Source organism: Xenopus laevis, chromosome 6L (genome assembly GCF_017654675.1).
Source record: "Xenopus laevis strain J_2021 chromosome 6L, Xenopus_laevis_v10.1, whole genome shotgun sequence".
Lineage (NCBI taxonomy): Eukaryota > Metazoa > Chordata > Amphibia > Anura > Pipidae > Xenopus > Xenopus laevis.
The window spans coordinates 150,773,595-150,787,080 of record NC_054381.1 but is presented as its reverse complement, the minus strand read 5'-3'; the positions used below and the strand labels follow the sequence as shown (position 1 = coordinate 150,787,080).

General features: G+C 44.8%; 1 protein-coding gene across 2 annotated transcripts in view; it reads left to right on the top strand.

Annotated features, from left to right (window-relative positions):
- Positions 1–13,486, top strand: part of atad2.L (ATPase family, AAA domain containing 2 L homeolog) — a 59,650-nt gene that overhangs the window by 10,357 nt on the left and 35,807 nt on the right. For both annotated transcript variants that reach the window (XM_041566629.1, XM_041566628.1), the window contains exons 4-7: positions 181–361; positions 1,647–1,746; positions 7,222–7,312; positions 8,263–8,457. In XM_041566629.1, the coding sequence (XP_041422563.1) occupies positions 181–361; positions 1,647–1,746; positions 7,222–7,312; positions 8,263–8,457 (567 nt within the window). The remainder of the gene's footprint in view (positions 1–180; positions 362–1,646; positions 1,747–7,221; positions 7,313–8,262; positions 8,458–13,486) is intronic.

The window sequence follows — 13,486 nt, the reverse complement described above, 5'->3', positions numbered from 1 at the left end:
GCAGCATGGTTTTTGTTTTTAAATAAAGTTTCCTTTTGTTTGCAGTTATTGCTTGGTCTTGAAATACAGTTCTTCCAAATTGTAAGATCAGTGCAAATATCTGGCCAGTTGTCATCACTCTATGCTTTTTCAGGTGAACTTCACTTTAATATTTACAGTTAAATAATTGAAATGTTTCAGAACTAGAAACAGAAGAACTAGTAACCTCAGCTTGTGAAACCTCGAGGAGAACAAGAAACACAGAAAAGGCTGCTGCCCATCAAGTGAACGGAGATGTAGAAGTTCGCCGGAGTGGAAGGATTAGGAGAAGCCTTTACAGCACCACTAACCAGTCTGTTCTGTTTGATAAGCTCATAACAAAGTAAGCTTGAATAGTTCTCCCAAAATACTACTATATATTTTGCCTTGTTCGAAGCAAATTCAAAGTCCAATATTCAAAAATATCCAAGAGCATGTTGTGTAGTTCTGTGACATGATTCTGGATCACACAAATATGAAGAGCTTCTACCTGTAGAAGGAACCCTTTTTGATGGGTAGGGTGCTTAACAGTGTAAGGACCCATCCGCCTGTGATCCAAGAAACGTTTAGTAAATCAGGTACACTGTAGCACACCACAGACTTGAAGATTAGTGCATCAAAGTTGCTTTATTGTCCCAAAACAAAAGTAGATACATACAAGGCAACTTTTCGTATCCTGACTGGGCCCTTTCTCAAGGCTGATAAAGGCCCACGAATTGGCTTGAAACGTATCTGTCCAGACCATAAAGGCTTTTTTTAACATATCCTTTGATGGTGCTGTCTGCTACATTTTGGATACTTTAAAGGGATACTGTCATGGGAAAATTTTTTTTCCAAAATGAATCAGTTAATAGTGCTACTCCAGCAGAATTCTGCACTGAAATCCATTTCTCAAAAGAGCAAACAGATTTTTTTTTGATATTCAATTTTGAAATCTGACATGGGGCTAGACATATTGTCAATTTCCCAGCTGCCCTAAGTCATGTGACTTGTGCTCTGATAAACTTCAATCACTCTTTACTGCTGAACTGCAAGTTGGAGTGATATCACCCCCTCCCTCCCCCCCCCCCCCCAGCAGCCTAACAGCAGAACAAAGGGAAGGTAACCAGATAGCAGCTCCCTAACACAAGATAACAGCTGCCTGGTAGATCTAAGAACAACACTCGATAGTAAAAACCCATGTCTCACTGAGACACATTCAGTTACATTGAGAAGGAAAAACCGCAGCCTGCCAGAAAGCATTTCTCTTCTAAAGTGCAGGCACAAGTCACATGACCAGGGGCAGCTGGGAAATTGACAAAATGTCTAGCCCCATGTCAGATTTCAAAATTGAATATAAAAAAATCTGTTTGTTCTTTTGAGAAATGGATTTCAGTGCAGAATTCTGCTGGCGTAGCACTATTAACTGATGTGTTTTGAAAAAAAACATGTTTTCCGATGATAGGATCCCTTTAAGTTTATTGTCCTGTCCATCCCATCAGATGTGTACCTTTTTGTATATTGATTTTTCACACAAGCTTGTGCTATACAAGGCTTTTTCCTTAGATCACTTTCCCAGTGCTTGTTATAATGTAGATTCTGAAATGCCGTTTGTGAAGCACACGCTTATTGTAAACACTTTCTCATAGTACCGCAGAAGCTGTTCTGCAAAAGATGGACCATATGAAGAAAATGCGGCGCCGACGTCTTCGGGAGCTTGATGATCGTGAAGTCTTCAATAGCACTGAAGTATGTATTTAAAAAAAAGTCTAAAGCTACTTTTTGAAACCTGTTTGTAGTAAACCGCATACATGTGTGTAAATGTTTCCTTTATTCACTATTGTCTTATTTATATAATCCCCCTTTTCCTGTTCCTTCCACATGGCAGTGGGCACACTATGGGTTAATCCCCCCTGCCTCGTGATTGGACAGGTTTTCCTCAATAAAAACTTACTTCCGCCCCCTGGCCGCCATCTTTTTTCCTCCTGTCGCTCCCCCCTGATGTCCAGCAGACTGCCTCTCTCCTGCTGAAGCTCCTGAGCCGAGGTCTTTTATCCTTGTGTGAGCTCTTGGAGAAGCCGACGGGCTTATGGCCAAATTGTGCCCCCGGTGCGGTCAGACGCAATGCCGTGTAAATGGCGCATGCGCAATAAGACACCGTTGCTTCCACAGCCAACATGGCGACGGCGCCAGCGTTTTTTTTTTTTTTGCGGGAGCGCGACCGCATGGACGCGGACGCTGACGCACGCTCGATATTGACGCCAAGGCGCGAAAACGAGCGGAAATGACGCACGGAAGCAGATTGGCGCGAAAAATTTAAATTCTGGGCGCCATTTCCCCCTCAAGCTGCCAGACTGGTAAGACAACTGTTTGCCTGAGTGCCTTTGTGCGGTTCAGAGGGTACAACTGTAAGTACACCTCTGTTTATTACGTTAAGCCCACATGAATGAGCAGGACACCCTGGATATATGTGTTCCTCTCCTTCCAGGGTCAGAATTAGGATTATTCTCATGAGTTCCAGACGCTCTCATTCGGGCTCAAGGGGGTGAGTTATTACGAGAGGCGAAGATTGGATGTCTTTTCACATGGGAATATACATTGCTTAACTTAAACAGGGCTAATTGTATTCTTCTCTTGACAGGAGCTCCCCTGGAAGTCAGAGAAGAAAATCCAATAGGAGACAATGCGCTTCCTGCAACAATCCAGCTTTGCCAGACAGCAATTCCTGTGCCAAATGCATACAGAATCCGGAAGGGAATCCGGCCCAATTCAATGAGTTCATGTCTTGGATGAAGGAGTCATTTAACAAATCCATGGCTGATATGGTTACACAAGTGACGGATAACGTGCTTAAAAATATCAGCCCTCATCTCAGCGGCTTAGACCAAACAACACCTAGTGCTATTGAAGCTCCAGAAGGTGTAGCATTCATCGGCGGAGGATATCTGCAAGGCAGCAGTCTGGAAGGCCGAGGTATTGAACCAAGAAGGGATAGCCCAGAATCAGATGGAGAGCTATCAACCACCAGTTCCATTGAAGATTCAGCTTTCAACACAGATCTAGTAGAGCCCTTAATCAAAGCTTTAAGGAAAACCTTGGATTTGGAAGAAAAATCACAATCTCCAACCAAAAAAGACAAAATGTTCAAATCTATAGCAAAGAAAAATCATTTGTTTCCTATTCATGAATTTATTCAGAAGACAGTAGACTCTGAATGGGAAAATCCAGATAGAAAATTCACTATTTCAAGAAGATTCAGAAAGATGTTTCCCTTTCCATCAGACCAATCCAAAGCCTGGGAATTCGCTCCCAAAGTGGACGCGGCGATCACTCGCGTGGCCAGAAGAACCACACTTCCAGTGGACGAAGGGGTTTCACTTCGAGACCCCATGGAAAGGAGGCAAGATGCCTCACTCAAAAGAGCTTACGTAGCAGGAGGAGCTACTTGTAAAGCTGCCGTGGCCATTACCTCCGTCACCAGAGCCAACAATATCTGGCTACAAGAACTGGAAGAAGCTATTAGAAAAGGCGAAGACAGGAGCAAACTGGCCTACATGCTACAAGATATCAAGGTGGCAAACGATTTTGTAGCCGAGGCATCCATGGATATGGTCAAACTGGCAGGGAAATCCATGAGTCTGTCAGTAACCGCGAGAAGAGGTCTTTGGTTAAGACACTGGAACGCGGATCCACAATCCAAACATAACCTTTGCTCCCTACCCTTTAGGGGTAACCTACTGTTCGGACCAGAATTGGATCAAATTATATCCAAAATGTCCGCAGGGAAATCACCCTTTCTCCCTCAGGATAGGCGAGATGGGAGACAGGTCAGAGGCAGATTCACCTCTAGACCTAATTACAAAGATGCCAAACAATATAAACCAGGGAACCTTTTTCCAGACAATGGAAATCTAAAGACCAGTCCCTTTCCTGGGAAAAGCGTTCAAAAACAGGAAAAAAGGGCATGAAGGTCTTGGAGCCCCCTCAGTCCATTGTAGGAGGCAGACTCTCTCTTTTCAAGACGGAGTGGGCTCGGGAAATAAAAGACACTTGGGTGACAGACATAGTATCAAACGGATACAACTTGGAATTCAAAAGCTTCCCACCTACCAATTTTATGTCCTCAGACAGACGCATGTCCCCGGAAGGAAGGAAAGTGCTAACCTTCATTATACGAGAACTACTAGAGAAAAAGATAATATCTGTAGTGCCCAGGGACCAAAGATACCAAGGTCTGTACTCCCACTTGTTTCTTCGGAGAAAAGCAAACGGAGAATTCAGAGTCATCCTGAACCTACAATTGCTCAACCGCAATCTTCACATCCCCTCATTCAGAATGGAGACCCTAAAGTCAATATCTCATTGCATAGAACAAGGGGACTGGCTAGCAAAGCTGGACCTGAAAGACGCTTATTTACACATCCCAGTAACAAAGCGCCACAGAAAATACTTGAGGTTCAACATTCTAAACCGACACTTTCAATACCGTGCCCTACCTTTTGGACTCGCGACGGCCCCAAGAATATTCACCAAGGTCCTGGCACCAGTAATAGCCAATCTGAGACTAGCAGGAATACAAATTTTTGCTTACCTCGACGATCTCCTAATCATATGCCCCAACAGGGATCTTCTGAGGGCTCACCTTCTCACAACCTCTACATATCTTCAGAGCCTGGGCTGGTTGATCAACTGGGAAAAGAGCCACACTCAACCTACCCAAGAATTAGAATTTCTGGGAGTCCTAATAAACACTCGGACTCTATCCTTAAGCCTCCCAACAAGGAAGATTCCAGAGATCAGAGAAACGGCCCTAGCCCTCACGCGATTCCCCATGACAACAGCACGAATATGCCAACAAATCTTGGGGAAACTAGGATCCACATCAGATTGCGTCAAGTGGGCCAGAATGCACACCAGAGCACTCCAGAAGGAGTTTCTCTCGAATTGGGACCACGACTATATGAACCCCAATCAACTCATCAGTTTAAGCCCAGCTACCATGGCATCTCTCAATTGGTGGCTACAGGAAGTGAATCTCCTACAACCCATTTGTCTTCTTCCAAAAAATTGGATCACCATCACAACGGATGCCAGCAAGACAGGATGGGGGGCACACCTAGGGAATCACAGGGTACTGGGGAACTGGAACAAGGAAGAGAAACGCAAATCGTCCAACTGGAAGGAATTGAAAGCCATCTTCCTAAGTCTCCTCAAATTCCAACACCTAGTCCAAGGAAAAGCGGTACAGATCAGGTCAGACAACATGACGGCGGTGACTTATGTCAACAAACAAGGTGGAACAAAATCACGAGAGCTATTAACCTTGACCACTCATATGTACTCTTGGGTGGAACTCCACCTGACAGACCTAAAAGCAGTTCATGTCCCAGGCTGTCAGAACTCTCTAGCAGACAAATTGAGCCGCTCTCATGTGATTCCGGGAGAATGGGAACTAAACCAAAAAGCATTCCTCCTCATCCAATCAAAATGGGGTCCTTTTGCCCTAGACCTAATGGCAACGAGCAGAAACACGAAACTGGCAACCTTTGTGTCTTGGGGCCTAGACAAAGGGGCAGCTTTCAAAGATGCATTCTCAATAACATGGAACTTCCACAGACCATACATCTTCCCTCCATTTCCCCTGATTCCCCGGATCTTAGACAAGATCAAAGAGGATCGAACGGAAGTGGTGTTAGTAGCCCCACTCTGGCCAAGGAGACCATGGTTTCCTCTCCTCCTACGACTAGCAGTCGAACAACCTCTCACCCTTCCGGTCATCCCGGATCTCCTCAGCCAGGGGGTAATCTTTCATCCTCATCCCGAGAGACTACACTTGACGGCATGGCTCTTGAAAGGAGGAACCTGAGATCATCTGGGTTATCTGCTAATTCAATTTCCACACTTTTAGCAGCTAGGAAATCTTCCACCATCCAAAAGTATTTCACGGTATGGGAGAAATTTCTGGACTGGGGAAAATCTAATGACTTGAATCACCAAAACCTATCAGAAATCAAGCTAATAGAGTTCCTTCAGCAAGGGGTTGATAGAGGCCTCAGCAATTCCACTATTAAAGGCCAGGTCTCGGCTATATCTCATTTCTCCGAAACTCCTTGGGCTCAACACGCCCTGGTAAAAAGATTTTTCCAAGGGTTAAGAAGACTCAGACCTAGAGTCCGCTCAATCGTTCCCCCTTGGGACCTCAACTTAGTCCTAAACTCCTTAACTAAGGAACCTTTCGAACCTTTGGACACGGTACCCCTCAAGTTTCTGACACTCAAGATGTGCTTCCTTCTAGCGATTACATCAGCAAGGCGAGTGTGCGAGCTGCAAGCCCTGTCAATACAAGAAGGCAAACTTTCTTTCTTACAAGACAGAGTTATCTTAAGAACAACAGACGAGTTTCGACCTAAAAGACTCTCCGACTTTCATACATCCCAAGATATCATATTGCCATCCTTCTTCCAAGATCCGAAGTCGGATGAGGAAATACGTCTACACACTCTGGATGTCATTAGATGCCTGTCTATCTATTTAGATAGAGTCAAGACCTTCAGGAAGACCGAATCCCTCCTGGCAATCCCCTCTGGGAACAAAGCAGGAACTCAGCCTTCCAAGTCGACAATAGCCAATTGGATCAAGCAATGCATACATCTGGCTTATAACTCTCAACAAGACAGTGTACCCTCTAATGTAAAAGCGCACTCCACGAGGGCATTGGCTGCGTCCTGGGCATTCCATTCCAGGGCTTCGGCGGAGGACATCTGCAAGGCGGCAGTCTGGTCCTCCCTTCATACGTTTGCTAAACACTATCACTTTGATGTTTTCATGAAAAAATGCTCGGCTTTCGGTTCAGCCGTTCTGCAGTCTGCTCTACCTGATAATTAAAATATTCCCTCCCAGCAATTGTGTTGATCTTTTGTACATCCCATAGTGTGCCCACTGCCATGTGGAAGGAACAGGAAACGAGAAAATCAATTCATACTTACCGAGATTTTCTTTTCCTGGACTGTAACATGGCAGTGGGCACAGCTTCCCACCCTGTTTGGGGGAGACTCCAGTACGTCAAAGATGGCGGCCAGGGGGCGGAAGTAAGTTTTTATTGAGGAAAACCTGTCCAATCACGAGGCAGGGGGGATTAACCCATAGTGTGCCCACTGCCATGTTACAGTCCAGGAAAAGAAAATCTCGGTAAGTATGAATTGATTTTCTCGTTTCTACTTTCAGGAGAGCATTGATATGTATTCACGGGTGAAGCAAAAACGTGGTGCTGCACAATTGGATGAGGAAACCACAGATAATCAAGAGGAAAGTGGTGGTAAGGGTTAATTTCTATTTCTCATCTTTTAAAGGAATAGTTCAGTGTGAAAATAAAAACTGGGTAAATAGATAGGCTGGGCAAAATAAAAAATGTTTCTAATATAGTTAGTTAGCCAAAAATGTAATATATAAAGGCTGGAGTGAACAGATGTCTAATAAAACAGCCAGAATCCAACTTCCTGCTTTTCATCTCTATAAATCTGAGTTAGTCAGCGACTTGAAGGGGGGCCACATGGTACATTTCTGTTCAGTGAGTTTGTAACTGATCCTCAGCATTCAGCTCAGATTCAAAAGCAACAGATATGACCCATGTGGCCCCCCCCTCAAGTCTCTGATTGGATACTGCCTGGTAACCAGGGCAACCAGTCAGTGTTAACCAAGAGAGCTGAAAAGTAGTGTTCAGACTGATATGTTATACATCAAATCACTCCAGCCTTTATACATTACATTTTTGGCTAACTAACTATATTAGAAACATTTTTTATTTTGCCCAACCTATCTATTTACCCAGTTTTTATTTTCACACTGAACAATTCCTTTAAGTCTGCTGTTGACAAAGACAATGAATTACTAAATATCGCCGACACTACATCTGTCTGCATGAATAGATTTTCCATTAATGCGTATCCTCAGTGGCACATGGTGAAGGTTCTAGATATGAAAGATTCAAGCATTCCATTGTTGCAGCAGTAGAGGTAGACTTGTGAAGTTTCCAAGACCCTAACCCCATCTGAGCCAGTTGGTTCTATAATATCACATTTAAAGATATTTTATGTAATATTCTCCCATGTAAATGTTTATAAAATACAGTTGTAGAGTCAAAGCTTGAAAAAAAGGCTAACAAAGCTGCAGTGTGTTGGACTATTGAAATCAGTGACTTATTACTACAGTGGGGTGTTTTAATCAACCATGCAGCAGCTTTCTGAACCAATCTTTCAATTAATTTAGAAACTTCTGAAGAAGAGGAAGAGCAAGAAGATGACGAGGATGAAGAGGAGGATGAAGATGAGCATGAAGATGATGATGACGATGATGATGATGATGATGAGGAGGAGGAGGATGAAGATGGAGAAGAAGATAACCAAAAACGTTATGAATTCCGGCAGAGGAAAACAGTTGTGCCCTACCAGGCTCCCTTAGCAGGTATCTGGATGTTATGAGCTGTAATGTATCTTAAATGGCGTTTTTGGTGTAAGAAAACAGGCTATTGGTAAACCTGTGTGCTCTTAATTTATACTATACACAAAATAAGTGTCCTCTGAAATGTTAGAGCATGCTCATTCTTTGGCAGTGCCTTTTCAGGCTTTCCACCAGCATACAAGTTTAAAGAACTAAGGCTGGTAGACAAATATCACTGTAGATCTATTCCATTATATCTGATACAGATATTTGCATTTAAGTGCACTGAAGCTCTGGCTTGTCCCATAACTGTAGTGTACAAGAAATGGTCACTGACACTAGAAAAACAAATGGTTAAATGGCAGCCTGAAAGTTTAATAAGATGGTCTGCACATAAGCAAAAATTAAACTGCTATACATTCTTATCAAATCAATTTTGTTTGGTTTTGCCTCCGGTCTGTTGGTACAGTTGTCCTAAGCTATTTAAAGGGATTCTGTTCCTTTAATTTCTTCTGGGATGGCAGTGGATGTGATTTACTTAGACTTTGCTAAAGCATTTGATGCCACAAAAAAGGTTACTGGTTAAATTAAGGAATGTTGGCCTGGAACAGAAAGATTTTAGACTTACCGGAAAATCTTTTTCTAGTAGGCCCGAACTGTCAGTGCAGACGTCAGGGGTTTTGTCTTCATTCACCTCTGGAGGCAGGACAGAAATTTGATCTTTGGCTCTCATGGTCCCTCCCACTGTATATATGGCTTGTCTCCACCTCCTCATCTCAGTTCCGTTGTAAAGCTCAGCCGGTGGAGATAGTACAGATAGAAGGAAGATGAAGAGACACAGATAGAAGAGAGCGAGAAAGAAGTCCCGATGCCCATACTAAAATCAGCCTGGGTGGGACTTACTGCACTGACAGTTCGGGCCTACTAGAAAAAGATTTTCCGGTAAGTCTAAAATCTTTCTTTCTCTAGTCGGCCCTCCTGTCAGTGCAGACGTCAGGGGACGTCCAAAAGCTTTAACATATCTAGGGTGGGCATTGACACTTGTGAACTGATTTTAGTCGTATTGTGCAACTGCAGCCTGCAGAACTTTGCGGCCAAATGTGGCCGATGTAGAAGCATGAACATTTAACTTATAAAACTTAATGAACGTATTCGGAGAAACCCAAGTAGCTGCCTGGCAGATCTGTTCCGCTGTAGCCAGATTCTGTAACGCCCACGAAGTGCTTTGTGCTCTTGTGGAGTGAGCTTTGACGGAAAACGGTCTTCCACTACCACTGTCATCATAAACTTTGTTGATAGTATCAACGAGCCAACGTGCTATAGTCCTCTTTGACACAGGGCGGCCCTTGTGTGCGGTAGCATACGAAACAAGTAAGGAATCTGAACGCCTAAATTCCTCTGACCTCTTGAGATAAATACGAAGCGCCCTAACATCTAACGTATGCAGTTTTGCTTCCTTATCATTCGATGGATTTGGGCAAAAAGAAGGTAAAATGATATCTTGGTTCATATGTCGTTCGGATACTACCTTTGGAAGAAAACCAGGTGTGGTCCTGAGGACCGCTTTATCTTGGTGTAACGTGAGCCATGGCTCCCTGCAGGAAAGGGCTGCTAACTCGGAAACCCGTTTTGCAGATGTAATCACAATCAAGAAGGCAACTTTTAGTGACAACCACTTCAGCTCACACGTCGATAACGGTTCAAAGGGTGGTCGTTGTAATCCTGTGAGAACCAAAGGTAGACTCCAAGTAGCCAATGGTTCCCTAAGAGGAGGCCGGGCTCTAGTTACTCCCTTTATGAAATGTTGTACAGTAGGATAATTTGCCCATCTCCTATGAGTCAAAGCAGTTAGTGCGGAAATCTGAGTCTTTAGTGTACGGAGAGCGAGTCCCTTCTGGAACCCGTCTGCTAAAAATTCTATAACTTGAGTTGAATTAACAGAATCCCAAGGAATATCCCTGTGAGTGCACCAGGTGATAAATGTCTTCCAGGTCTTATAGTACACCTTTGAGGTGGACGGCTTTCTAGCTTGTAACAAAATGTTCACTGCCGTCCGTGAGAAACCACGCTGTAAATACCAGTTGGTCTCAAGAGCCAGGCAGTCAATCTGAGCATTGCTACATTTGGATGCTTGATTGGCCCTTGTGTTAGTAAGTCTGGAAGTAGAGGCAATCGCCACGGAGGGGCTATGGATAGTGTGATGAGATCCGTGTACCAAACTCTGTTTGGCCAGTCTGGTGCAATTAAAATGGTAGTTCCGTTGGATTGTTTTATTTTTCTGATTACCCTGGGTAGAATCGCTAAGGGTGGGAAAGCATACACTAGGTTGAAGTCCCATGATACCACTAGGGCGTCTATTAGGAACGCCTTTGGGTCTCTCGTTCTGGTGCAGTAAAGTGGGAGTTTTTTGTTGATTCTGGAAGCGAACATGTCCACCTCCGGGGTCCCCCACCTTCGGGTCAGTTGCTGAAATAACCCGTCGTGCAAGGACCACTCTCCCTGGTCCATGGAGATTCTGCTCAGGTAATCCGCTTCCCAGTTCTGTACCCCTGGGATGAACACTGCGGAGATGTTGGTCACCGTGCTTTCCGCCCAGGTGAGTATGCGGGAGACTTCCTGCATGGCTGCGTGTGCCGCCCTGTTTGTTGACATATGCTACAGCTGTTGCATTGTCTGACTGCACTCGTACTGCCCGGGATTGCAAGATTGACGACCATCCTTCTAGGGCTAGGGCAATAGCTCGCAATTCCAGCACATTGATGGGTAACTTGCTTTCTTGAGTCGACCAAATCCCTTGTAGAGTCCGTCCGTGGTAAACTGCACCCCAGCCCCTGAGGCTCGCATCAGTTGTCACTACTTCCCAGGAAGTGGTTTGGAGGCTTCCCCCTTGTACGAGATTTGGCAGAACTGTCCACCAAAGGAGTTCCTTCCTCGTCGTTTGGCAGAGAGGGATAATCTGTTCCAGAAATTGATGATTGCTGTTCCAGTGTCTGAGGAAGTTGTGCTGCAGGGGTCTGAGATGAAACCTGGCAAAAGGTATGGCTTCCAGAGCCGCCACCATCAGTCCCAGGAGACGCAAGCAGTCCTCTGCAGAGGTCTCCTCCTGTTGGAGGACTGATAGAGTTGTCTGTTGTAACTTGAAGGCCTTGACGTGTGGTAAGTACACCTTTTGGACATTGGAGTTGAATTGTAGGCCGAGAAATACAATCGTCTGACTTGGGGTGAGCAAACTCTTTTTGTGGTTGATTAACCAGCCATGTTGTGTTAGCACCTGCAGACACAAGTTGGTGTCTCTGTGCGCCTGTTGAGCTGTGGGTGCCTTTATCAAGAAATCGTCGAGATATGGGATAATGTTGACTCCCAGAGACCGGAGGTAGGCCACAATCGGTACGAGAACCTTCGTGGTGCTGGACAAAGACCAAACGGCAGCGCCGTAAATTGATAATGAGCTTCTCCTCCTATGGCGAATCTGAGATACTTTCTTGAACAAGGAGAAATGGGTATGTGCAAATAGGCGTCTTGCAGATCTATGGACGTCATGAAGATGTCCGGTTCCATGTTTGCAATCACCGACTTTATTGATTCCATCCTGAATTTTTGTTTCAGTATCATAGGGTTTAGGGGTTTTAGATTCAGCACTGGTCGGAAGGATCCTTCCTTTTTGCGAACTAGAAATAGATTGGAGTAGAACCCCTTGTACCTTTGTGATATTGGGACCTGCTCGATTACCCCTGTGAGAAGTAGCGTGTCCACCGCCCGTTGGAGTAAGTGTAGTTTGTGAGGAGCAGTGGTTGATGGGGTGAACCTCCCTAGTGGAAGGCAAGGGGAAAAAGGGATCTTGTATCCTTGTCTGATTATGGATAGCACCCAATCGTCTGTCACATGTGTTTCCCATATCCCGATGAATTCTTGAAGCCGGCCCCCTACGTGTTGTGCCCCGACTCGTTGTGGTGAGTCAGGCAGAGTTAGGTTTGGTAGAGATAGGCTTTCTGGTATTGCGTGCCTGTTGCTGCCAGTTTTGCCTTCCTCGTCTTGTGGTTTGCTCTGTTGAGGGATTTTTGTTGTAGGTGCGAAAGGAACGAAAAGGTCTCGATTGAGAGGACCAGGATCTCTTGCCTGTGTATCTATTAGTGGGTTCAGATCTGGGTCTTTTACCCGTGGGCAGGAAGGTACTCTTACCTCCAGTTACTTCAGATATGATTTGCTTTAAATCAGGTCTGAAAAGCGAGTCACCAGTAAACTTTAGCGACAAAAGTCTGTTTTGATGCGGTATCCCCTGTCCAGTGTCTGAGCCACAGGGCTCTGCGTGCAACTACCACATTTGCTGTTGTTTTTGCAGCAAGTTTTGTGACCTCCATTGATGCGTCTGCCAAAAAGGCTATGGCAGTAGAAAGTCTTTCCACCTCCCCTTGCAACTGTTGTTTGGTTTCCGGGGGATGTCGTGCTAGCTCCTGTGCCCAATGTCTAACAGTGCGGGCTAGGCCTGCTGAAGCTGCTGCAGGTCGAAGCATTGCGGCTGCCTGTGTGTATGACTTCTTTAGTATAGATTCCATACGTCTGTCTAAGGGATCCTTGAAAGCCGCTTCCTCCGCCGGTAATGCTGTGTAGCGAGATAAGCGAGCAACCGCTGAATCCACCTTTGGGGCCTTATCCCATTTCTTTTGGTGCTCTTCTGGTACTGGATACGTTTTAAAGAATCTCTGTGTAAGTGCAATACGGCGTTCTGGTTGTGACCACTCAGTCTCAATTGCTTGTGTGATGGAATTAAATATAGGAAAGGTTAATTTAGATTTTTTGTGAACACCTAGGAGCCTGTCTGCCTTTGAGAGAACTGTCGTTTCATCCTTGATTTCTAAGGTCTGCATCATCTCTCTTAATAGCCGCTTTGCGATCTCTGGAGTGGCTGCGGGTGTAGGATTTTCGTTCTCAGAGTCTGACTCAGAATGTAGCTGTGAGTGATCAGAGCTATCTGATTCCAGACATACCGTATATACTTGAGTATAAGCCGATTTTTTCAGCCCCCAAAATATGCTGAAAACCTCTACCTCGGCTT